Source organism: Mandrillus leucophaeus, unplaced genomic scaffold (assembly GCF_000951045.1).
Source record: "Mandrillus leucophaeus isolate KB7577 unplaced genomic scaffold, Mleu.le_1.0 Scaffold103, whole genome shotgun sequence".
NCBI classification, from domain to species: domain Eukaryota; kingdom Metazoa; phylum Chordata; class Mammalia; order Primates; family Cercopithecidae; genus Mandrillus; species Mandrillus leucophaeus.
Window position 1 is genome coordinate 4,332,591 of NW_012098432.1, and position 28,000 is coordinate 4,360,590.

Here is a 28,000-nt window from a genome sequence, read left to right on the forward strand (position 1 = left end):
GTGAGATGTGGACATGGGGTGAAGAAGGGTCCTGAAAGTGAGGTTGATTTTTAAGAATCCATGTGCATGCTGACACTTCACTTCCTGATGGTCAGCCAGTGAAATGTTAACCCAGCTCATTTGCCAATCACAAAACTTTCATTTAATTGCTATTGGTTGTATATTTAACGTAATAAAAATGAAGAGCTATTTTGCTTTCTTACTAGCTTGTATGTTTATAAAGTCCAACAGGCTTAAAACTGTTTCTTCTACTAGTATTTTGAGGAAATGAGTACAACAAACTGTAATCTCTTCAAAGAACACCGAAATAATTTTTTCTAGGTATGATATAGTAATTTGCCATAAATTGTTAAAAATAAACTATATTATGTTTTTTAGGTATATCAAGGTTTCTCAATTTTTACAAATTAGATGTTAAGATACTTCTAAAAATTAGATGTTAAGATACTTCTAACAACATGTGATTGAATCGGTGCATTTAAGGAAATAAATTATTAGGAAATACGTATTGTTCAAATTAAATTTGACCACAAGAGTTGTTAAATCTTTTATTATTAATTTTGCTAAACTCATTATGCAACTGAACTACTCAAGTCTTTGGTTTCAGATTCATTCAAGCTTACTTATAAAATTGTATTTCTTTACATAGAATATTTTGCATGCAATTTCCTCCAAATTCTTTTACTATAAACCTAGAAATCTAATAGTGCAATGTAATCTGTGATGAATTAATAAAAGAAAAATGTGTTCCATAATTACCCTGGTCAAAAGAGGTTCTAAGCCATTTGGAGCAGTGGTTGGACGAAATCTTCTCCTTCTCCATGTTTCAGATCTATTTTCTCTTGTGATTTTCCCATTTGGGGGTGGTGGAGGAGGAATAGGCATCATGTAACTGTTAATGTTTGGAAGTTGATATGAATTCATTCTCTGTGAATTGCCTATGGAGTTCCTGAACTTCATCACTGCCTTCTTGCCCTGTAATCATATTTCATCACATAAGAAGCAATGAAACAGAATCAGTGACTCAATGTAACCCAAATTTAAAGACAAGCCTAAATGATTGACATTGCATGCAAACACAACTGATATCAATAGACAAACTCAAAACACTCCAGTCTGCTGAAAAATGACACTTTGTAGCATCTGCAGCAAATTAAATATTCATAAAATTCTAACCTTGTGTGTTATATTTTTTAAATAATATAAAGTGATGACTTTTTATAGTACTTTCGGGGTTTTTCTTCAACAATCCATTAAACCCAACACAATTAAACAATTTAAAATCAAGAAGTTTGAAGTGTTGTGCTTTAAAGCAGAGCTTTAGCCCACTTCGCAATAGGAAATTAGTACTTTTCTCATATTCTGATTTCAAGCATCTAGGTATTAGAATATGCAGGGTTTGCAAAGCTCTAAACAAACTGGCAGGTACTCTTTAGCATAAATAACTCATGTACTATTTAGAGTAAATTATTACCACATTTACAGAGGGAGCATTAAAATATTTATCAAAATTTTAAGGTACATACCTTTTGACCTAGAAATTCTAGTGGTAGGAATAAATCCTACACCGATAACCATACAAGTTTACTAATATAAATGTGTGTAAGGATACATATACACACATGCACACACACACACACATATATATAAGGAAGTTAGTCACACAAAATGTAACATCATATAAGTCCATCAATAGGAGGGTGTTTAACTAAATCTTGCTTTGTTCATATGATAGATCTCACTAGGCTTAAACAAAAATAACATGAATCTATTTATCCTGAAATGAAAAGGTTCATATGGTATGACCATAAATTTCTTTTAAAGAATTTATGTGTGAATTCTGATTAAAAACAGCAATGACTGAAAAAATTTGAATGTGGGGCTGCCTTTAGGGATATACCTTCATACTGTTTTAGAGTTTAATCAGCATGTATTATTTTAATCATTAAAAAACACCAAATGTATAGTCAATAATTACATTTGTCAGGTATAAGTGAGTCACTGAATTTTCACAAATTGGTAATTTTTGTGTACCTGAGGTAGTTTTCCAAATTTTAAGGAATATTTAAGTGATTTATATATTTTGCAAAAATTTACTTATATTTCTAAAATATCAATTTATATTGTACTTATGTTTATTTTGAAATTTCTAATTAATTTTTGACCAACTTAGTTTGTATTTTAATATGCTTATTGGTGAAAAATTACTTTGTAGAAAGAGAAGTCATTCTCTAAATATCTCTCATTGCTAAATGAGCAAAAGGAACTTATAAGCGAAGGGCATGGATAGCCCATATTTTGATTGAAAAAAGCATATGAACAGAAAGAGATTTAAGTAGATATTCACCAAGGAGTTCACAATTGTTAGAATGGTTGATATTGCATTGTGTCACGTTCTAACTTTGCTTTTCTTATATTTTCCATTTTTTCTGTAAGGGAGCACATTTATATTGTAATAAAAAATAAAAATAAGTAAAAAAATAATAAGGACAAGAAAATCAATGAATCTAGAACTTTTTGAATTTAAGGATTTAAAATAAAATGATTTCTGTGTAGGTATCAATTGCATGCCTTGTTTGGAAAAGGTTTATCAGTTTTTCAAAAACACTAACATGTTGTTCTTTACCTTGCTTGTTTTAGTTCAACAGCATTGTGGACATCTTTTCATGCCAGTGTAATAATTCTGCTTTATACATTTTTTTTTTTTTTTTTTTTTTTTTTTTTGAGACGGAGTCTCGCTCTGTCACCCAGGCTGGAGTACAGTGGCGCTCCTGCCTCAGCCTCCCGAGCAACTGGGACTATAGGTGCCTGCCACCCCACCTGGCTAATTTTTTGTATTTTTAGTACAGACGAGGTTTCACCATGTTAGCCAGGATGGTCTCAATCTTCTGACCTTGTGATCCGCCAGCCTCGGCCTCTCAAAGTGTTGGGATTACAGGCGTGAGCCACCGCTCCCGGCCCCTGCTTTATACTTTTTAAATGTACTTTAATATAACACAACAAGGTAAAACAATACGCTATTACTTAGGTATCTTCCAGTTGTTCGCTATTGCAAATACAACAGTACAAAATATTCTTGAATCTGTTTCTTTACACATATGTGTGTATTCCTAGGATAAATTCCTACTTGTTAAAATGCTTGAGCATGTTCATTTAAAATGGTGATAGATATTTGCATATTGCCTTCACAAATACTTGTACTAACTTCTACTTCTACCAATGATATATGAGAAACTCTCATTCTAAGGACATTCATTTTCAATCAAGTCATTATTTTTACTCATTTGCATCTCATCCAGTCTGTTTTTGACCAAATCACTTCTGCCTAAATTAAAGACTCTCACTGCGGCTACTTAGCAAAGTTCAACCTACTTCTATCTGTTGTACCTTTAAGTACTTTCAACATGTATATATTTTACTCTTTTAAAAAGCAATAAGAGTTTTCTGAATGCTCACTACATGCTCAGCGCTGTACAGAGTATTATTCTTCTTTAGGAGCTTCTTGTCCGATTTTATATTAAATCATTGTCATCATCAGTGCCATTGAAAAAAATTACAGATAAGACATAATCACAGTATACTTTGTCTGTGAACATTACACTGTAAGCTCCAATAAGTTACTTTTGGCTATCTTGATGCCTAAAGCAGTACCTAGGCCATCGTAAATGCTCAATAAATATTTACTAAATGAAAAGTGAGTTTAGCTAGTTGACATTATTGTGGAATTTATCTCAATCTTGTCAGCACATGAGAGCTACCATTAGCTGCCTGCTCTCAATAACATACCCCAAAAACTTGACACAGGAAAAGGTCCTGTAAAGATTCAATTAGTAAATCTATCCAGTGGCTCAGAACAGATTTGAAGAGTCACATTAAAGGAAAAAAAAATTGCTCCCCAGCCAGCAGAGCTTAAATAATACCTGATTGATGGTGTTCACGTATCTAATGGGACAAAGTATTGATCAAAGTAGAATTAATAATTATGGAACTTAAAAACGAATATAATCACCTTGGCAAGCATGGAAAGTACCCATCCGAGTACTATCTAGGGGAGAGGAAATCCTACCCATTGGACTTTGAATATTTCTAGTCCTAATGTCAAAGTTACCGCTGGAAGATAAAGAGGGTTTCAGCCAAAGACTTTTGAGTCTTCTGGTACCTTTGGCTAGCCCATTCCCAAGATGAGACGGGTGTATCAGGCCATCTAGGCCTTATATGATTAACATTCTATTACACTGTATCCCCTCATTCTGATTCCATGCTCACTAGGCAACTTTCTCATTGTGATTTGGCTTCTCATATATGTCTGCCTACTAGGGGATAATGCACTTCTATAAGCTTTGACTATGACATCTCTTGGTGAATAAATAGGTCCTGAATACCATTGAGTTTCCTATTTTTGTTTATTATCTAGAGAAAAATGAGCTTGTTTTGAGTTCGTTTAGTTAGCCTGGACAGTCTCACAAGATGTGACTATTCCCAGACGCTGGCTAACACAGGAACTCTCTGGGCCTTCAAAGTGGAGACCAGAGCCTAGAAAGTGTCAAACTAATTGACATATGACTCAACAAGTTCCTGCCCAACTGTAAGTAGTCTTCCCTAGATAAAGCACCACCACTTTTGGATTAATTTCTCTTGGTTTCTAGAAAACTATTATTAAATTAACTGAAATAAGATTTATGAAAAGTGCTTCAGAAACTGAAAAGCACATTAAGTGGATTAATATATTATTATGTTTAGTGTTGTATTTATACTTTTACTGTGAAACACAATCATTTGTCTGAATTAATTTCTTAGTGTCAAGGTTATCTGTCAATTAAAAATAAAAATATCTTAATTTCATGTATCTTATGTTTCTTAAGAAATGAAACATAATCATTCCTTTGAACATAATGACAATTGTACTCATGTCGCAGGTTTTTTCTTAAGCTGGCAAAATTTTCTTCATGTTAGAAAAATTAACAATACCTTCCAAATTAGTGAATATACTAATTCTTCTTCCCTATTAAGTAACTCATATTCCATGGTTACCATACCTCCTTCCTGTGCTCTATTAAATAAGGGAAAATTACCTGAGATATAACCTTGAGAGGGTAGTAGAATCAAGCTCCTATGTGTGATTAACTCAGCATTTTTAAAAGATGGACATTCTTTTCTTTCTATATTCAACCTTCTAAAAGTCAAACTTGAAGCAATTTCATACACTGATGGGAAAGTAAGTCAGCATGCAAATGTAAACCTATTCTTGGAAAGTTTCATTTTCTAGGTTTCATGCATTTAAAATTTGGAGGAAGTCAACACTGGGCCTTTTCTGATAGAAGTCATATCTGGTTCGGAAAAGTTTTCCCCTTTGTTTTTCAATCAGCCTTGTAAACTAATGAGAAATCACCATACATTATTACCAATCTGTTCTTTACTTTTTTGCTCAATGACACAAATTATAGGCCTTCCCATTTGAGTAAGACATAATTAATCACAAGTATGTAGTAAGTGTTTTATACATATACAATATAATTTTCACTGTGTAGATTCTAATCTAATATAATACCTTCTAATCTATAATAATCTACTCAAAAATTAAAATATATTTGTTCACAAAAATAACATTTACCCCAATGGGAAACAGAGCTTCATTTTCCAGCAATGAGGTTTTTGATCTGGACCTCGAAGTTACCTTTGGAACAGTTTCTACTGCAGGGTGACTGGGAAGAGGCTGTAATCGAATTGGAGGCTGCATATTTCCTGGAGCAGTATATGGTCGAGGGGCTGTCTAGACAATTAAGGGAAAAAATTCCATTTAAGTTAGTATCTTGACATGTTTCCAGAACCAATTAATAACCCAATAAATTGCCTAGTGTAATTAATGGTGCCTTTTTACTGAACAGATTAAACTTTAATTATGTCCTTCCATTATACATACCCTTATGACCCAAAGTATTTGTTAAAACATATGGTGTTGAAGTCCTCTACATAACTATATGCCACAATTATAGAGTACTCTAGACAAAGGAGATGTCCTCTGTTACATTCCTGTATTTTTATTCATACTGCAAACTTGCTGACAATAACTAATTTATGCTCTTCATACAGTGGCTTTGCTCAATTGAATGTTACATTGAATAATGTTCCTATTTTAGGGGTCTAAAAGGATATTATTGGAATGGACTCATTTCTGTCTAAATGTCTTCTATATAAACTCTACTCTGAATCTTTTCAGCCTTAAGACTGGTGCTGCAGTAAAAGCGACAGTATAATTCAAACAAAAGAGGAAAGGAAATGCATTACAATTTATTCAACGGCATCCTTGAAATACTAGGAAAACAAAAATTTAAAAAATGTAACTGGCAACTTTGGAAAATGTATATAGAATTGGATATGTTTTCTATGCTAGATATTTTCCATTTGTCTCTCTAGATCTACCGTTCACCTTCTCTGGCCTGACCTAGACTTTGGGGGTCACTCCTTTCGGGACTACACTCACTAACCTCAGGATTGCAGCTGGAGTCCACCAGTGAGAGGCACTGGCAGGAGATGAGATTAGGGTCTTTCTTCTCCTTGACTCACCCTGCAGGGTCATAATGGGCCAGGTAGGTCCCTCTACCAAAGTCCACAGCTCCTTCTGGGAAGCCCTCTCTCAGTTACAGGTACTAGCAGCTGGTTCTGGTATCCAATTCCTCTGTTCCCCCATTAGGCCTGGGTGCTGTAGCTTCTGACATGCTGACCCTAGCATGCTTAGCATCCCTAGTTGGATTTCCTTAGCCCTGCCTACTTCTTTGCAAATAGTTTATTAAACACTTTCTAATTACACTGTTTGTTTGAGCCATCTGTCTCCTGCTGAGCCACTGATTGATGCATTTTCTAATCAAGAATGTACTGCAGCAAATGCCAGAAGTGCTAGTATAATGCATTAGAAGTGCCTCTGGGGGCATTGAAAGAATATTGTTAGTTTAGTATAAAGACTAGCAATGTGGCTGGGTGCAGCGGCTCACACCCATAATCCCAACACTTTGGGAGGACAAGGTGGGTACAACACTTGAGCCCAGGAGTTGGAGATTGGCCTGGGCAACACGGTGAAACCTTGTCTCTACAAAAAATCCAAAAATTAGCTGGGTGTGGTGCTGTGCACCAGCTACTCGGAGTCTGAGGTGGGAAGTCACCTGAGCCCAGGCAGGTCGAGGCAGCAGTGAGCTGGGACTGTGCCACTACACTTCAGCCTGGGCCACAGAGTGGGATGCTGTCTTAGAAAAAAAAAAAAAAAAATTAGCAATGTGTCAAAAGTAGAATACATGACTTTTGACCCAGTTGTTCTAATGCAATAAAATAGTAGAAAGCCTATCAAGAACAGTACATACATATTTAGGTAGGAGGATGAGAAGGATGGTATATAAGTGACTAATGAAAAGCGTTTAATGCATTGACTTTAAAGAATGGTGAACAACAAATATTCAGCTCTGGAAAAGTGTGTGTAAATACTTTAAAAAATGATGATAAGGCAGCTCCTACTACCAAAAACCAGCCTTAGAAATTAGGCTTAAGAAGCATGCCATATGTTGCTAAATCCCTGATTTTGTTAAGTCAGCATTTATTGGATTTCCACCATAGAAACCGTGAGAACATAAAAAGTATTTTTTAACATCTAATGGCAACACAAAACAACTAGTGTCAAATGAACCACACAAATACTGCCAAACAGACAATAAAATACCTGAGACCATAACTTAGAAGTAAAAGTTCTTAGAACGTTTAGGGTAAGCCAAGGAGGCTAATACAACTTAAAGTTCCACAAAAGCAGTTGGATTTTATCCAAATGGTAAACAAGAAAAGAAAGTGGATAAGCAGAGAAGAAGGATAAATTTGAACATCCAACCAGGAAGAGAGCTGGTTGTGAGCAAGACCTGAAAAGAGTAGCAAAGATAATATTCCCCAATATCTGTTTTCTTTTTTTCACTGGGAACATGGTTACTATGAATAAAGATGATATTTCCCAGCATCCCTTGCTATTCTGTGTAGATGTATGCCTCAGTTTTAGCTAACAAGATGTGAGCAGAAGTGACACATGAGACTTTCAGGTCATGTGGTTAGAGAGAAGATATGTGCTCTCACTTTACCCTTCCCTCTGGCTGAAATATCCAAATGGTGATATGCCATCTTGGCTTTTATGTATAAAAGCGATACCCTAAGTCTGGCAGATCTGCAACACAAAAGGAGTCTGGACTTTTGATGACTTCATAGAGTTAAGATAGCACGCCAGCTGAGACTCATGTATATGCTGAGATGGGGAGGAGACCCTTTCGTTTATGCCAATGTTATTATATTTATGGTTTCCATACACAAACCTATATCACAACCAATATGAGAAGCCAAGTGAATTGACTAAAGCAGCATTTGGTTTAAAGAAACAAAAAAATAAGCCTATATGGTCCAAAAGGTAAAAGGTCTTAAAACCCAAAAAGAGAAATTAGAATAGAGGTTTCTGAACAAAGGAATCAGATCACCTAAAAGAATTCTTTTGAACTTTGTAAAACAAACATGCCTCAAGGATCTCTCCTGTCAAATAATCCAACTGAACACAAAAACTTGAAAAATCTATTGTAGAAATTTAAGAGAACAGTTTACTGCAAACTAGAACATGATCTATTGGCTGCTGTGCTCTAAATTTTACTTCCCTACATTTGCATATAGATATCATTCAGTTAGATGAATGTGGTAGTCAAATGTTTAACTGATTACATTTATCTCTAAAAACAAATCTGCACCATTAACTAACAGCTGTGAGCTACAAATTGTTGTGGTTCACATCAGAAGCCACCTTAAATTCGTTATATTTTAAATTGTGTGTAATATATTTTCTTGGAATAAATATGGCATTGTAGCTTAACATTCTGAAAACCATACCAGAATAGGAATTGAAATTAACTACCTGGTGATTACTCAGCTTAGCTGAGCATTTCTAATTCTTAGTGGATCAGTAGGGGTGAATGTTCCAAGCATATGCAGAATTAGCTGAAATGACTTTCCATAGTTTTAATGGGAGTGGTACAGCTAAAAATCTGTATACCATTTTGAAAGTTTAAGTTACCAAGGGCACAAACATTGGTGTTGGATGATTTCCTTATTCACTTAAAAAAGTTAAAAAAAAGAAAAAAAAAATCAATGGCAACATCTCAAAAGGATTATTATCTTTATCTCAGGGACACTTGGAGATCATAAGTCAAATTTAAAGAATATGTATCCAGATTGGAAAAAAAAGGGAGGGAGATTTGGATTTCTGTAAAATGGGAACTATTTAATTCCAAGATCACAATAGGTATCACGGTGCAAAAGCACCATCAGGGCGGGCCAGGTGAAGAATCCTGGCTTACCAGAGAGAAAGGTTTTTGAAGCTGGTGTCAGTGTTTCCTGTAATTTTAAAATTACTTTTTCACTCCTACCACATTAAGATCTGCTGGATGTATCATAAACTATTTATTGAGGGTGTTCAGCTGGAAAATTGAAAAGAAAGCCTTTCAAGGATTTTTCCTGTCTGAAACAGGTGGGAAGACAGGAAACAGCACGTGATTGTTTCTTTTGTTTCACTCAGGTTAAGCTTTTGAGAGTCTAGTGAATTTGCCATCCAATAAAAGAATTTGTATACATATATATTCAAATCAAACCTGGAAATAGGGTGACAACAAAGGAAAGACGGTTGCTTTTCATCATTTGAGCTGTTCATCAAGAAATGTCAAAACATATTTACCCTTTGAAAAATGTCAAAGCTTAACACTATATGTGATGAACCTACTTCAACAATCTGTGAAAGCATTGCAATTTCTCCATAAATATTTTGCAATTCAGAAAAAGTACATGCTAACAAGGAAATATATTAGGCTACACGAAGCAAGAATAAAGATATAATCAAGCAATTCATTTACAACTTAAACCACCAACCCCCAGCAAATGTTTTACAAATCTTTTCCTGTATCTATATTATTTCAAGGTACTTTACCTTCCCTCAGGCAAACACCACCTTTAGATTAGAAAAGAATCAAACTGGAATAAAATATCACTGTTTAGTTTCTTTGGATAGAATTTCTGTACATTTAATTATTTTTATCTTAGAGTATGTGTGCAGACTTTTAATAAAAGAAGCTCAAATGTTAGTATTTAGCCCAATATGCTATATGGAACCATTGAATATATACAGATAAGGTGGAAGTAGAGGGAACAGCAAGAACAAAATCCAGAGGTGAGAAAATATAGAATATGTATAGTGGTCCCATTTTGCTGCATTGAAGGATGCTGAAGAGTAATCATGCAGAAAAAAATTTGGAATAGCTAATTTGAGGTCATATGGTTTAAGGTCTTAAATGTCACCTGAGAGTCTGAGCTTTTCTCAGGCCAGGGAAAGTATTTGGCTATATAAGTAACATAAGTAATCAGGACTTCCAGAAAACTAATCTAGCATTCATGAGCAAAACTGATTTGGCAGTAGTGATATTTACTGGAAGTGAGACATTCAGAAGAGACACAGTTGAATAGATACAAGACTATATTTTCATTCAGTAGGACTGGCAGGGATTATGCAGACATGCTCCCAGAGAGTATCCTTTCTGAGAATAAGAAATAATAGATTAATTAGCTGGGATACTGCATGACAAAGTGTTTAATATTACTCACCAGTGCTAATGGACTGGAATGTCGTTCATCAATCAGAACACTATGGCCACGATTAGTCTTTGGGCCGGCTGGTGGGTGGGGAGATAGGATTGGCATGTTATTTTCAACAGACCTTCTTGTGTGCTCTCCCTAGAGTAAGAAAGCAATTTAGCAAATAGATACACAGTTAGTAATCTAGGTTAGATTATGCATGACATGTACAAAATACTATATGACTAAAGAAATTCTTTCTCGTTTCTTCCAAGAGTTACTTTTGTTAAGGAGTTAGGTGTGGTGGTAAAAGGCAAGAAATTGAGTCGACTTTAGTTGTGCTCAAAGAAATAACTGCAAAAGCAGTGTATCCTCCATTTTAGCAGTAATATTTGTTAATTTTAAGCAGATCACTAGAAAAGGCATAATGAACTTTACTACTGTGATCAGTAGACTACCAGAAAATAGTACTTTTCTATCTTAGAAAATGAATAATTCCATTAGGCAAAAATTGTCCCATGTTTTAAAAAATGAGAGCTAAAATATATCTTGTGCCAAATTCAGTAATAAAGTGAAAATTGTTCAAATAAAAATTATATGAAGAGGCACAAGGGTAGCAAATCTCTGACAATGCTACAATATGCCCATGTACTTCCTTTAGTGGGTCTGGCTACCTGGACAAGGGTGAATAACACATAGCAACTTTTCCTGCTTCATGCAGTGTGAGTGACTCTTTTTTCCAGTAACCACATTTTCTCCATCAACATTTCAGCAGATAAATTATAGAATCTATGACTTAGTCCTTGATGTAGGGCAATATTGGCAAAGCTGGATTAACCACAAATCTCTACACACCAACTCTTTGATCGTGAAAAACTGACCCATCCTCTGTCATTTGAAAACATTTTTGTAACAAAATTATCTTCTCACCCTAATAAAATAGACCTGAGTCCATCAGGCAAGGGTGAAAAATTACTGTCTTTTATGACAAGTTATTCTACAGAAGCTTTACAAATATTCATCAGTTCGTGAAACGTATCTGAGGCTGCATATTTGTAATACCACAGTACACAGAAAATTAAGAACAACATGTGATTACGAATGACTTCAGAAATTGAGTAAAACTGCCAACCTAAATGGAAATCTTGAATTTAACTGAATATTTCATCTCTTGATTCAAGTTTATATTTCCTGAGTTCACTGCAAAGAAGATATATTTAAAAATAGAAAACAAGGAATTTTAAAATGCCTTTTACAAAATCTACATTTTATCATGCTTTCTTTTGCTAATGAGGATCCTTTCCACCATATATTTCCAAGGGTCACATTCAAATGAAAATGTGTCATAGTATCATTCTTAAAAAGCCCTTTTTACCATCAGGTTGGAAACATTACCATCCATTTTTACCTTCTTAAGACACAAGCAAAAATCCCTTGCCCTCTATCACAAGAATATATAAAAGCAAAATTTCAGGAATATTTTCAAGTTTGTCTTTGAAAGGTTTGTGCCTCATTACAATTTATTTTGTACAAACAGCTCCTATTTTTGTCACAATCTTCTGTAATAGTGATGGCTAAGGTTTAGGATTGGTTGAACCATCATTGACTTCAACTATGTTTTACCCAAAAGTAAAGTGTCCCAGGGAACTGGAATCATAGTTTCACTGTATTTTTTTGTTTTTTAAAATCATAAAATAATACTATGAAGTAAAAGACAGTTATATAACTCCTTACCTTAAACATCTGGATTCGCTCCTTCCTAGCTAAGGTCTCCAATTTCTTTTTTATTTCAAGCTGATGGTAACGCTAAGCGTACAGGAAAGAATAAAGGAGAGAATCATATCGGTTATAGCAACGACCAGTTTAGAGAAAAATAATTCCAACAGCTAACTATATTCTCAATTACCCCTCTTGTCATTGAAATGGAGAAGAATCATCTGCATCAGTGCACAAGTGGGAATATAAATTGGTACAACTATTTGGAAATTCAATTTTCAACATATATTAGGCAGTTAAAAGTGTTCATAACCTTTAACCCTTAAATTTCACTTCTGAACCTGTGGGAAATCTAAGTAATTTTTTAAAATGTCTTATGCACAAATATGCTATCTGAAAAAATTTTTTTTCCTTTTTCTTTAAGGTAAAAGAAAATGCAGAAACAATATAAACTATAAAAAGAATGGTTATATTTCTGGCACATCCATATGATGGAATAAAATATAATTGATCATTTAAATAATGGTTCATACAGATCATTAAATAAGGTTCATACAGATTCTGTTTAAAAAGATGGACAATGCACCTAATGCAGGATAAAAGCAGGATACAGAATTTCACAGAAATACAATTTAATTTATCAAGCTCTTATTGTGTGTCTGTTCCTGTGCTAGGAAGGTGCTTCACATACATTATTTCTTCTTGAACAACTCTAATTGCCAAGCCACCCTATTTTACAAACAAAGATACTGAGGCAGAGGATAATGAACTTGCCCCAGGTCATACACCCAGCCAGTGGAGGAGCTATAATTTCAGCCTTGGCCTATCTGACACTAACTTCCTGTTTTTTGCTTGTTTTTTCACAAAACCTTGTTGTCCCTGTCACAACATAGTATGAGTTTACAAAGGTAAAAATATGAATAGAAAAGAGACTAGAAAGAAATGGATGTTAACAGCAGTTGTCTCTGAAGGAGGAATTGTATGTAATTATTTTCCTTTTTTATGCTTTTCCCCCCAAGTTTTTGTAATATATTATTCTATAATTTAAAAATAAGCCTCACGTAAAAATAATCCGTTTAAAAGGCAAATTGAAATTAATTAGACATATTTGAGAGTGTTTTATTCATTGGCCCTTTGAAAAAATGTTCCCCTCTGTTCTTGGTTCCCTCCTACTGCCTTAGGAGCCCTGCAGACTCAATAATTCCCTATCATCAATCCTCTTCTTAACACTTCTCTTTCCTTTCTCTCTTCCTCCGATCTCCTACCCACTTATTATCAAACTGTTCAACTCACTATCAACCTTTTTCCACCTTCCATTTATTCCCAACTCACTGTAGTCATCCACATCGACTGACTTGCCACTTCCCTACTGCTGAAACTACTTTTGCCAAGTCCACCAATGTTTTTGTCTTCTGGGTCAAACCTAATTTCCCTTTGTTTCCCCAGTGCTCATCATTTTTAACCATTCTGCAGCTTGTGAAAATCTTCCCGCTTCCAGGACACCATTCTAACAGGCATGTTTGTGACCACTTGAAGGTTCCTTTTCAGCTCATGCTGTTGTTCTTGATCTCCTGCAGTGCACATACCTCCAACCAGGTGAGAAACTCTTTCTTCTGAGCTCTTTCTTCTCCCTCACTCCTTCGCATTCAGTCCGCTTAAATCTTTCTCCCACTTCAGCTTCTCTGTAGACAGCTGCATCTCCCAGCACTACCACTACTGCTATTAGCCTACACCCTTCGGCAATAGCTTCCTAATTGACCTCCCACCTCCAATCTTTTCCAGCTCATTAATCCATCTTCCACATTTTTAGCAACATCATCTTTCTAAAACAGCTCTGCTCATTTCTTTTACTCCCCTGCTGAAAAACATTTCATCACCTCATCACCTACACCCCAAACTTACTTGAGAATTTAAGGCTTTCCAGAGACTGGGTACCAACTTGTGGGAGAGTGTCACTTCTTGCCACTCCTGCCAACTAACCCACTGTGCAGTCTGGCCTCAGTGAGGGTTCCTTTCCATCTACTATGTCCTTTCACACCTCTGTAACTTCTGAGGTCTAGAACACCTTTTCCACGTTTTCACAGGAACCCTCACTCAGTCGTCAAACAGCAAGGCCTCTGTTCAGCTTCCTCTGACTCCCACAGAGAAAAGTCATCCTTCTCTTCTTTTCTGAGCTCACTCTATTTGTTCCTCTCCTCTAGCACTTAGTCACATTCTACAGTATTTTTTTTAATCCTACCTTGCAGCTTCAACACACAGCCTCATACTGGCACACGGTAGCCTGCAATTATGGCTTGTTGCATGAGTGAATGCATGAATGTGAATACGGTAGTATTAGCAAGGAGCATCAGCATAAACTAAATGTGAGACAAATGTGACAATTTAAAGATAGTTTGCTCTATTATATTTATATATGATTTATTCTGTTATGTAACAATTATATTATTTAATATATTACATATTAACATTTATTTAAAATATTTATTCAGAACTAGGAATCCACAAAGATTTAAATAATAGCATATTCTACAGTTATGATGTGTCAGAATGTGTTAAGTGAGATTTTGGAAAACTAGACTTCAAGGATTAAGGCTAACAGAGAACTCAGTGCCTGTGGGGCAAATTTGAAACAAGGTGTTAATTTTATGCTGTACTATTTATTGTTTTCACAGAAAAATTACAGCTAATACTTTTATAAGCAAGAATTTAGGGCCACAAACAACAATTCTATGTAATTCACGGTCATGATATGAAGCACAAAGTAAATTCCTAAATGAACAGATCATACATATCTTAAGTGAACACTTCATCTACCTAATGCAGCATAATAATAAATATTTTCAGTGGCACTAGACTTAATATTGGTTTACTGATGATTCTACAGTTGTTCATAAATGTTTACTGCACTCACAGGTCAATGGTTTTACGAGCCAAGTTTTCTGATTTACTGCTTGTATGGTCAAGCCAAGAAGCGACATGCTTTTTCACAGAGATTAAAATGGTGTTGATGCTTGAAACTTCAAGTTCCATGGAGCAAGGCTGAAATAATTTATCAAATTAGCTAGATATCCCACTAAGATGCCCTGTCAGATTAAAAAAATATATTGTTGATGCTTGGTTTGTGCATCTATGTTGACCAGCGTGGCCTACGGTAGAAGGCACAGCAGATGTTAAAATGCCTATTCCTTGAAATGTAACATACGGCTGAGCTTCAGAGCCTTAAAAGAATAACAGATCTGAAATAATTCATGGCAATGGAATTACTGATATTTAAACAGATGTCACTTTTTTCAGCAAATGGAAATTGAGGTACAGATGGTGAGGGCTGGTATGTTTTAGAGTAGCCATTGTGAATGAAAAAATCTACATTTGGAAAATTAAATATCACAAAATATATAATGATGTCCATATTTTTCTCCAACTGAAATGGAGAAAAGCTTACGCTAGACTTCTGGCTCCTGGCTGCCCAGAGAGATATTGAGTATTTCTTTGTTTCATTTTCTTTTTTAATGAAACGCAGAAAGAATATCTCTTTTTCTAGGTACGAAAGCATTATTAATTACCATATTAGACAATATCAATTACAAAGAAAATAGTAAAGATTTATACCTCCATCTTCATTGATGTGGAAGTAGAAAAAAATAAAATAAAAATAAGTATATATTTATACCTCCATATCAAGAACTTTATGAAAAATTGCCTGGGCTAAGCACTCCCGGATATATTTTTGATGATCCCGCTTCATAATATTTAGTTTATATTCTTTTTCAGAAAGTATTCTTCCACTTCTTGTGATCTGTCATGAATAAATAAAACATACATAGAAATATAAAATAGAAAATGTGATGTTAGTTTCCAAAAAAGAGGCTGGAGGGTGGAGAAGACAGACAGGCACACACACACAGACACACACACACACACACACACACACAGAGAGAGAGAGAGAGAGAGAGGCCTTGGGGAGGCAGAGAGGGAGGGAGAGAGAAAAAAAAGGAGAGGGGAGAAAGAGGGAGAGAAAGCAGCAGTAGCTTTTAAGCCTAAAAGAATATATCACTATGGTTGATAAACTTTCACTTTTACTGCATATTTCATGAGGCAAAAAGGAGAAAGGAAGTCTCATATACCCTTCATTGTGAAAACACACACAGGTGGTACACTTGACGTTTAAAACAAGATTTTCATCACAGTAACAATTTTCCCTTGATGGAACCCAGGTGTTCTTTTCATTTCTCTTTTGAACACTTTCCTGGAGGAACAGGGTGGGGTATTACCTTGAAACAATGACCAGGAGCAGTGATCATAGGACTGATGATCTCGCAGGAAATACTTTGATGGGAAACATGGTAGCTACAGAGGAGCTCATCAGTTTGTTTTAAAAATAATTGGTTTCATTACTTTGTTTTCCTACTGCTTTTTTTCTTCCACTCTCCAGCCCAAAATGTAATTTAATTTGTTGTTTTGATTCAGAATTTTACACATTATGTGGTAGCATACATAGAAGATATTCAATATTGGTCTCAACTGGCATCATTGCAAGTCCCAGGAGTGACCATTTTTGTTGTGGATTTACTTATTTTCCTTTTCTTTAATTCTTCCTGTGGGCATATTTGTTGATGTGTTGTATTGTTCTCTATCCCCTGTAAACAAAGAGCGTTACCCATATGGATTGTTCACCTTCTTCTTTTCCACTTATTTAAGCTCTGCTCCCCTCTTTCATGCAAGACACATATTTTTCTTAATTCTGCTAACTATATTTTTTTACCACTACTGTTGCAACACACTGGAGTATTGAGATCAACCAGAGTTGTGCTACAAGTGATGGGTTACTGGTAATCTTTTTTTGCAAATACATTTTCCAATGGAAGAAAGAGATATACCTATAGAAAGTGTGCTTGGAATTACAGATAATCCACTTACAGTCTTTGTGCGACTATGTCTGAGCTCCCCAACTAGAGTGGAAGCTCCTATAGGGCAAAGGTGCTTAAACTTGACCCTGCATCAGAACCACCTGCAGAGCTTGTTGAAAAACTGATAGGCCCCTTACCAGAGCTTCTGATTCAATTAAGTCTGCGGCAGGGCTCTCATATTTGCATATTCTATCAGGATTCCGGGTGTCCCAGAACACTGCTAGCTGAGAGGCTATATTTGAACCTCTAGAGAAAGGGCTGCATCTTTCTTATTTGAATTGCCATGCATACAACCAGTGTTCAATAAGTGCTTGTTAATGATGCTGATAAGTAAATACAAAGTCCTTCCCATTTGTACTCAAAACTCACAGACTGTTATCCAAAGAAGTGATGTTAATAGTAACAATAATTACAACACCCATTTATTGCACATCTCTAACTGCCACAACAATTCTGAGCGCTGCGTGCCATCATTCTCATTTTACAACTGAGGAAGCTGGGGCTGAAAAAGTTAAGAAAGTGATTTACTCAAGATTCTATGGCTTATAAATGGCAAGCTCGGTTTCAGCCAGGTCTGTCTGATAACAAAGCCTCAGGAGGAGAAAAGCAAGCTCTCTGAGATCTATCAGCTAGAGTGCCAAGCACAGAAACAACGATTAGAAATGCAATACGTGCTCTTTCAGCACCATGGCAACAATAGTTAAGGAAACCCATTGTGTTTTAAGAAGGTAAACAGCTAACACTTTCTATAACCACATCTCTTTCTTTCCACGGAACACCGTAACATTTTAAAAAGGTTTGACATTGTATACATTTAGAGGAATAGAAATTTTGTGGAAAGAACAGTTGTGAAGCTAATGAAATACACTAATATTATCAATAAACCATCACAGGAAATAATTTGCTTTTAAATGTGGGGGAAATGTTGAAATGTACATGTCTTCCACACCACATTCCGTGAATATCAAAAGCAATATTTTTTCCGAAGATGACAGTAAAATCTTCTCTATCTTCAATTCCTAACAATTTCTAGCTCATACAATGTGTTCAGTAAATATGTGTTGAATGAATGAATAAACAAACAATTGAAATAGGCTGTTGGAAACTCTCAGGGCCTTTTCCTCAATGATTTATAAGTTTTCTTAGCAGTTATTGTGACCTGCCTTCCTATCTTCTCAAACAACCTCAAATACATAAATCAAAACTTTGGAAAGAAAGAAATTTTTCTAAAATGAGGGGAAGTGGAAGATGTCACTCAAAGAGAAAGCCTGAAAAGGTAGCGAATTATTGGACTTCATGAAGCAAGAAGGTTGTTGGAAAGTAAACCAAAACTTACCAGTCCTGATCTTAAGAGATGACGCCTTATCCTTGTATTGTTAAAATACCCAGCCAGGTGTTTATCCGTAAGGCTATTATATGCTGCAAGTAACCTAAAATGCAAAAATAAAACCAATAAGGTTTTACAAGGGGTTGTTTGATAACCAAGGCAATTCTTTACTTTCTCCCCAAACAGTGCATAATCATTCACTCATGCAGCCTGCCAGCCATTCATGTATGTATTTAATAAACATGTACTGAGTCCCTACTCTTTTGTAAGTCTCATGATAAGACCTAGAAAATCATCCTGATTTTAATTATTCCACAGACAAGTATGGAAATCACACATCAACAAGTAAAGTGAATGGGGAAAGTCAACAAGAGAAATATGCAAAAAGTCATGGCCGCACAGAGAAGGAGGCCACCAGCTCCAGTTGTCAAAAAGGGCTTCACAGAGGACGCCTGATGGGAAAGTAAGAGCTCTTTCAGCAGAGTCTTTAGCCTCTCATGACATACCCTAAACTCTGGTAACGCAAACTTACCTGCTGTCTCTCATGTTCAGAATACAACGTGGTGCCCCAACTGTGAAGGCCCTTCCTTCACCTGCCAGCCAGCAGATAATATCTGTGGTGTATAAGCATCTCTTCTCTTAGGAAACATTCTCTGATATGTCCTGGTGTGCTGTGTTGCCTTCCACTCCCGCTCCCCACCTCCTACCCCATAAGACCCTGAGTTACTATCTCATCACATAATATGTAATTGTTTATTTCTTGGTATCCTCTGCTAGATTTGAAGGCTAGGCCAGGATAGAGCATTATTCTTTGTATCCCTACTGATGTTATTTGTCATGTATCAAAATAATAATGTGCTCGGAGATCGAGACCATGGTGAAACTCCGTCTCTACTAAAAATACAAAAAATGAGCCGGGCGCGGTGGCGGGCGCCTGTAGTTCCAGCTACTCGGGAGGCTGAGGCAGGAGAATGGCGTGAACCCGGGAGGCGGAGCTTGCAGTGAGCCAGGATCGCGCCACTGCACTCCAGCTTGGGCGACAGAGCGAGACTCTGTCTCAAAAAAAAATAATAATAATAATAATAATAATGTGCTCAGTAAATAAAGATACGATTTTGTTTGGGACTTATTTTTCTTGTTATAAGTTCCTAACTAAATTTAAGCTCAGTATTTTGAAGTGTTAACTTCCTCATATATATCTAGACATTTCCATTAATTTCACATCCAGCATCAAAATAATAATTCATAGATCACTTTTGATTTTTATGGTATTTTAAAAGAGGATAAATTGGTTTGTTGATTATATGCTATACCTTAGTAAATTGTCAATCTAAGTCTGTATGTCAAAGTTGAGCACTATTTTCTGTTTCAACCTATCCTTCATTAATTATTCAGTAACTTAAAAAACATGTACACATATATGTATGTATACATGGTGCATGCACATACACATTCATACATAGACACACACATAGATGTTAGTATATACGGTAGTCCTCCCTTATCCACAGGGAATACATTCCAAGACCCCCAGTGGATGCCTGAAACCGTGGATAGCACCAAATCCTATGTATACTAGGTTTTTTCAATCTGATATCCAATATGGCTGCTAAGTGACTAAAGGGTGGGTGGCATATACTATGTGTATACCCAGGAAAAACGGATGATTCACATCCTGGGCAGGACGGAGCAGGACAGCATAGGATCTGACAACACTACTCAGAACAGCGTGCAATTTAAAACATAAATTGTTTATTTCTGGAATTTTTCCATTTAATATTTTTGGACTGTGGCTGACCACGGGTAATTGAAACCACTGGAAGTGAAATCACAGATAAGAGGGGGCTACTCTGTGTGTATGTGTGTGTACATATACACTTATATACATATATAGAGAGAGAGAGAGAGAGGGAGAGAGAGAGACAGACAGAGACAGATAGCGGCAGAGTCAGGGAGAGGCAGAGAGAGAAAGAGAACAAGAAAGCCTAAAGATAGTCCAAACACAAAGCTGTCTTTAAAAAAATGCATATCCTATTACAGGCAACAAAGTTTTACAATCTATACATTTTATGAGCCGCTAATCCTTAATTTATTCTGAGATCAGAGCAGGGACTCATACTGTAGTCAAGTAAATATCATTAGCAACAATTTTATTGAGCAGTTTGTACTCCTTAATTACATGGAGATGATATGGGTGACTTCTTCATGCCTCTTTTCTCCTTAACAGCACATCGCAGGAAAGTTCCATGCTGCCAAACGGTAAGAAAAGTTTAATTTCATCCTCAAAAGAGACTGAAAGCAGTTACAAAGCTTAGAAACCAAGGTGCCACATGAGGGTTGCAGACATATGAACAACTGCAAAAGCCATTATTTCACTAGGTTTATGTAAAAAGACAACCCAAGAGCTTCAGTAAGGCACATAGAAAACCAGCTCCAGATAATGCTTTGAAACCATCTTTTAAATGAACTGTCTTGGTGTCCTATAGTTCATCAAAGGTTTCCTGTCTCCAAAAGGTCAACATTGTATACCTTACCCTTTCTAAATCTCAGAATATCTTTTCAGCTCCTCATTTCAGAAAGGTGAGCAGGTGTCTCTCAGTCCTAACAATCATGATTCCACAGTTCACAGATTCTTAAGATAAATCATTAGAGTTATATAATATATAGTCTTTTGTCTGTTTTTCAGGCTCAAGTTTTTTCTTAAAAATATCAATAGCTTGGGAATAGCTGGGAGTGCTAAAACCCTGATTAAATGAAATGGGGGTCAAAAAGTTGGGATCACATAAGCCTCAACTTCCTTATTGACTGATAAATTAGATCCTAATAACAATTGCTTGGCCAGCTGTGGTAGCACCTAATTTTAATTCTGCTCTCTCAGGCTTCTACTAACAAATGTGTGCATGATGCCTGTCCAGGCTTACAAATCGTCGAGCAGGTCCAATTAGGTTGAAACTTTTTACACATCACCTTTTCCTATTTAGGAATAAATGTGGGTTCTTGCTTCGGATACCATTTGTAAGCAACTCCTTCCACAACTATCATCATATGACTAGTTTGGTAGAACAGCTGAATAATAACCAGCAGGGTCCACCCAGGCTCAGTTATTTTCTTTTCAGACAATGCTGGAATTTTTTAACTGAAACTTTAGATTACTAAATTGTTTGATACCAAGAAATTGCACTAAAGTTAATTATATACAGATTTGGTAAAATGGTCAATGCAAGCATTTCCACTGCATACATATACATGTTACTATCTTTCTGACCATCAAGACTCCTTTCCAGGGAGATGGTCAAATGCTGTGTGGGTCGGTGTCAGCCACACTGTGGTCTGGCTGATTCTCTCTGTTCTGGTCCTTTTCACCTGTACTTGACATGGACTTGTAGTCCACCATTGCATTTACCCAACTACAAGAGCTTCACTGACCAACACAAACTCAGGTTAGTAGAACTTTTCTGAAATTCCACCCTTTCCTCTGCATTCATTGCCACTTACTCCCTTCACTTTTCTTTCTTTCTTTTTTTTTTTCCTTGCTCATGGCATAACCCTGGGCTGAATAAGGTCACCTTGCTCTGGGCTTGGTGATTGTGTTGCAACTGAACACTCCATTCCTTTTGTATGTTACGCTCTGCATCCAGTGTCAACACTAGACTTCCTGGTCATGCTGCCTCAGGCCTGTGACCCTCCACTGCACCCTGTTCATCGATTCCATTGGTCACAGAAAGCACCAGGTCATTGTGACCATATTACTCGCAGGCCACGTTGTCATGTCAAGACCCACAACTCACTGGCCAGACCAGTCTAACATGTTTGTTTCTTTATTGTGATGAACAAGATTATCTACCCATCCCCTGGTCACTAGGTGGGGAAAAACCCACTTCCTGGCTCAATGCACTGGGGAAAACAGTCTCCCAGGAAACACAGCAACCTTGTCTCCATGGTGGTTCCTGTTTCCCTCACTTCAGTGCACATGCCACATCCTTCAGGGCCTGAAGTTTAGAGGAGTCAAAGCTGAGTTACTGGGGTGCTACCTTCCCAGCTAAGGCCTTTCAGCACTTAACCCTCACACCCTTGCCTCCCACCATGTAATATACAAATGTGGCTCTGTAGTAAAGTCAGTGATTCCTGACAATCCTTTCTCCTGATCCCAAATTGAGACAGTCTACCATATAAAAATCCCAGCTAAAAGGAAAGGCACTATAATAGTTTTTTAAAATCACAAATGCTTATTGTTTAATGGCTAATTTTAGGTTATTCTGTAAGGCATTGGGGACACAGAGATGGCACAGACACTGCACTCATGGAGCTCCCAATCTAGTGGGGAGATACACATATACATACTGTGTGTACGTGTGTGTGTGTCTGTGTGTGTGTGTGTGTGAGAGAGAGAGAGACAGAGAGAGAGAGAGAGAGAGAGAGAGAGAGATTTCTTCCTGCATCATAAGCTAATTCATTACCAAGTATCTTCATGTCAGGCCCTGAATCCTGAGCTGGGGAAGGAGTGTAATACCCATATTCCATTTTGCAGATTACAAAGCACTCTCACATACATAGTCTCATCTAGTTGCTTTTAGACTCATGTAATATGAACAATATCTAACTATTACAGCTCTTTTATCTTGCTAAAGTGGAAAAGCTCCAAAACAAGATTACTGCTTAACATGAGTCAGTTTTAGGAAAACCTAAGGCAATATTTCTTTATGAATCACATTGATAAAGTCATTTCTTCTGACCTGAAGCACCCTGCAACTCTACCCTCATCTCTTCCTATACTACCCATATGCACACTGTCTACATTACCTTTGGGGATGAAAAGAGATAGAGAAATTCCAACTCTAACTTCAGTTCAATTCTGGCTCCACCATTACTGGCTCCATAACTGGCAGCAACTGATTCTCTGCATCAATTTTTCTACCTTTCAAAAACACTAGTATATGAACACAGTTCAGCCACTTCTTTGTCAATTTATTGTAAGATTGCCTTTTCTCCAATTTCAAATAACATGTTCCTCATTTCCATTTGAAACCTCATTAAAATGACCTTTACCATCCGTATTTCCACCAACACTCTGTTTATTATTGTTTATGTATTCTCTAAGAAGATGGAGGTTTTCTCTTGTTTCTGAGTCCACACAAGAATCACCTTTAAAAATCACCTCATGGCAATCTCGGCTTTTTCTAGCATGCACCTCAGAGCTCTTCCAGCCTCCACCCACTACTTAGTTCTAAAGCCACTTCCACATTTTTAGATATGTGTATCCTACTGTTAGTACCAATTTCTCTTAGTCTCTTTGGGGCTGCTCCAACAGAATACCATAGCCTAGGTGGCTTAAACAAACACTATTTTTGGAGGCTGGAAGTCTAAGATCAGGGTACCAACATGTTTGGGTTCTTGAAGAAGACCCTCTCCCTGGTTTACAGATGACTGTCTTCTCATCGTGTCCTCATATGGCAGAGAATGGAGAGAGAAGCAAGCTCTCTTATGTCTCTTCTTAAAAGGGCACCAATCCCTCATGATCTAATTACCTCCCAAAGGCCTCATCTCCAAATACTATCACACTGGCGATTAGGGTTTCAACATATGAATTTTGGGGAGACACAGACATGCAGTCCATACCAGAAGATATGATCATCCCCATTGTGTAGATGAGAAAAACAAGCCTTAGTTTAAATCACTTGGCAAAGATCATATAACTTAAGACTTATTCCTGCTAATATGTAACAAATCATAGTGAACACCGCTCATCTTGTCTTGCTAATGTGAGGACTGCAGTATGCTAAGTATAATGATGGAAAAATGTGAATAGTGAAATATTCACAGAGAAATATAATCCACCCAATTCTCCGCTACAGAGATAGAAACCTTTTAAATGAAAATTATTATAGACTTATATTAACAAATATATAACTTTCCTTTATAATTTTAGCATAAAAGCAAAGTGCTGAAGTCTTAAAATCAGCTAATCTCTTAAATATATATTCCTGCATCATGCTTTGCACTAAAAATTTCCTCAAAAGTATACTTGTTTGAGGAGATATTAAAAATAATTTTGGTTCAACCAGGTTCATTTTATTTAACCCAAATTGTGACTTATTCCATCTAACTAATAAAGTGTTCATTAGTTTCCTATTGCTGCTATAACAAATTACCACATACTAGTAGCTTAAAACAATACAAATCTATTATCTTATAGCTCTGGAGGTCAGAAGACAGAAACGACTCAAATTAAGGTGGCATTCCTTCTGCAGGCTCTAAAGGAGAATTCAGTTATTTTTCCTTTCAATCTTCTGCAGGCTGTCTACATGCCTGCCTACGTGCATTGCCAAATGCAGCCATGGCTGGTCAACTCTTTCTCACAATGACATCTCTCAGGTTCTGGCTCTTCTGCCTCCCTCTTCCCCATGTATGCACCTTTGTGATTACATGGGGCCCACCCACATTAATCAAGGATAATTTCCTTATTTTACATCAGATGATTTACAATATTAATTCCATCTGCAACTTTTATTCCTCCTTTTCATGTAAAGTAACAGATCCACATGCTCTGAAGACAAAAATATGAACATCTTTGAGGGCCATTCTTCTGTGTTCTGCAAGGTCTCTCCCATAAGCCTGATGCCAGGAGCAGAAACACTGGACACTGAATGTGATGGTGATTGGACTGTGTCTTAGCCCATTTCATGCTGCTGTAATGGAATACCACAGACTGGGTAATTTATTAAAAAATAGAAATTTATTTCTCACAGTACTGGAGGCTGAGAAGTTCAAGATCAAGGTGCCATCATCTGGTGAGGGCCTTCTCCCTTCTCGCTGTGTCATTGCAAGGTTCCCTAGTTCCTTCAATTTTTTTCTGTATCATGACTAAAAGTCAGAGTGCCTTGACTGCTTTATGAACCAGCCAGCTGTAGGTTTTGCCCAGCAGACCTGAACCCAAGCTGAGGCGCTGAACATTCTCAGGCACTGAAAAAGTTATCTGGGTTTGCTGGAAAGAAACTGGCCCAGACTGTGAACCAAATTTCCTCAAATTTCATATAATCTCCATACCCTGGCCCCCTCACCATGGACATACCTAGATAGCACATCCCTTTTCTCTCACTGTTCATTGTGATAATATGCTGCTGCACTCTCCATCTAGGTTCCCTTAATAAATGCTTTGGACTGATCACCTTGGCCTTTAGTGTTTGTTTCTTTGGAATCCCAACTGGCCCCATCACAGGATGGTTTGAGGCCCTCCCTTGTGGGAATTCCCCTACCACCACTTTTGAAACAACCCCATCACAAAATAGTCATCACATGGCAGAAGGTGGAAGGGCAAGAGAGCACACCCATTCCCATGATTTGATTTTGATTCCCATGATTTGCCCTTCACTTGAGGTCCAATTCTAATTCTACCCCTTATAAGATACGTGACCCTTGATAGTTCAATCTTCTTGACCTAGCCACTATCCATCAAGTAAAATGCTGGCACTACTCCCTGTAGGGAACATCTCAGTTTACTTGTCTAGAAATATATTTGCTTAAAGCTTCATCATTTTTGGAATATAGAAATTCACATACGGAAATACCCACATAGAATCTGGCAAACTGCCTCATTTTACATTCAGGAAGCTGAGGTTCTAAAAGTAGGTATAGTTCCTCAATAAAGCAATAAAGAACATGCCAAAATGTCACAGGAGTTCCCTTAAAATTGTACCTATCTATTTCCTAGGGTTCTTGTCTTACCACATTCCACCAGAATTTCTTTCACCCATGTTTAATCACTTTCTTCAGACTCATGTAAGATTCTCTTCCTGTACACCCTCCTACAAGGTGTTGCATGGAGCCATGCACACAGTAAACTGTCACAAACTCAGCCAAGATTTGTTGAGTAAATGTACAAATAAGTTAATGGAAACAAAGCATATTGGTCCAATTTCTTGACATATATCCTTTTATAAAATCCACATGTGAGGATAATCACCTTTCTTTTCTGCTTCTGGACAATAAATGGAAGTAGTCTATGGGAAAAGCATGTTTTATGTGTTTTGGCTTTTTTAAATGCAGCATTGTCCACGTGAGTGATCATACTAACAATTTGTTTTTGTCATTTGTTTTTGTTCTTGTGTTTGACAAAATGGTGCCTTTGTGGCATGCTGCATATTTCATTAGAATAAAATATAGTTCCCAGGGAGGCAGAAAAAAATATATCCTTTTGAAGAAATTTGATGAAGGACACATATAGAACAATTGACATGAGGGTCAATTATTTCATATTCCTATATAAGAAAACTCTTTGCCAGCTACAATTACACCAAGAGTCTCTACAGCCTGTCACTTTATAGGGGGTGATTAAACTGATATCATATAAATGATTTTATATTACATTCTTCATTCTTTTTTATTTGCATCCAAACCTACCAGATCTCAGCAATTATGCTAAATATTGACTTACAATTTTTCTCAGCTTATTCTAACAATGAAGCCAGATGAGAACCATAATATTATTTTATTTATAGCCTTAATATGATGGTTTGAAGTGACTAGTAAAACAAGACTGGTCTCCAACTGTGCTGACTGCTGGTAAGATAATTTTGCAGTGTTCACAGACGAGGCAATAGGGAAGCAGTGAATGGGAGTCAGTAAGCCTGAGACACATTAAGTTTGACCAGTTGCATATGAGACATGGTATATGCTTTCAGATACCATGAATTCTTCTCTTTATAATGTTACATCTTTGAACAGAAAAAAATTGTAGCAGCTTGAAAAATATGCATTAATAGAAAAATAGTATCTAAACTAAGGGAGATAATGAGGCTGTTCAGAGGAGAGCTGACCAGGATGGAAAGTTCTGCAAACTAAGAATTTTTATCACTAGCATTTATTTGGTACTTTCTTAAATTTTTGTAGTGCATAAACTATATAACATACACAATCTTGTGAATTAGTATTATCTTCCCTCTTCATAGATGAGTAAACAGATGTAGAGTGGGTAGATAACTAGTCCATAACTAGTTAAAAGCAGATCCAGGATTCAAACCAGGATTCTAAACCATGGTTTAGAATCATAGAAGAAGTGCAGTAAGATGACTTGGGAGAAGGGGGATGATTTAAACAATCAGGAAGAAAATGAAGTCTGAGCCAGTAGAAGGGAACTGAATAAGTGCCTTGCAATTTGAGGGGCAGGTGCGGGAACTTACAAGACGATTGCTCCAGGAAGAGGGATTACCATATGCAAAGGTCCAGGGATAAGACAGCGCTATGGTGCCTATCTTTACACTGTCCTCCTGCTAGAAGCACCTCCTGCTACTGTCTCCACCCCTGTTGCACAGGTGCATGTGTGTGTCCGTGTGTGTGTGTGTGCGCCTGTGCACACACATGCACAGTTCCAAAACCCCCCTTGGAAAAACAGAAGACACCCACCGTCTTTTAAAGCCCAGAGGGTAAA

General features: G+C 36.7%; 1 protein-coding gene across 1 annotated transcript in view; it reads right to left on the reverse strand.

Moving 5' to 3' along the window:
• ERICH3 (glutamate-rich 3) overlaps positions 1-28,000 on the reverse strand; it is a 115,184-nt gene that overhangs the window by 70,737 nt on the left and 16,447 nt on the right. The window contains exons 2-7 of the mRNA XM_011977740.1: positions 18,586-18,679; positions 16,013-16,138; positions 12,361-12,432; positions 10,657-10,785; positions 5,612-5,770; positions 760-975 (exon numbers count right to left, since the gene is read on the reverse strand). Of these exons, the coding sequence (XP_011833130.1) occupies positions 760-975; positions 5,612-5,770; positions 10,657-10,785; positions 12,361-12,432; positions 16,013-16,138; positions 18,586-18,679 (796 nt within the window). The remainder of the gene's footprint in view (positions 1-759; positions 976-5,611; positions 5,771-10,656; positions 10,786-12,360; positions 12,433-16,012; positions 16,139-18,585; positions 18,680-28,000) is intronic.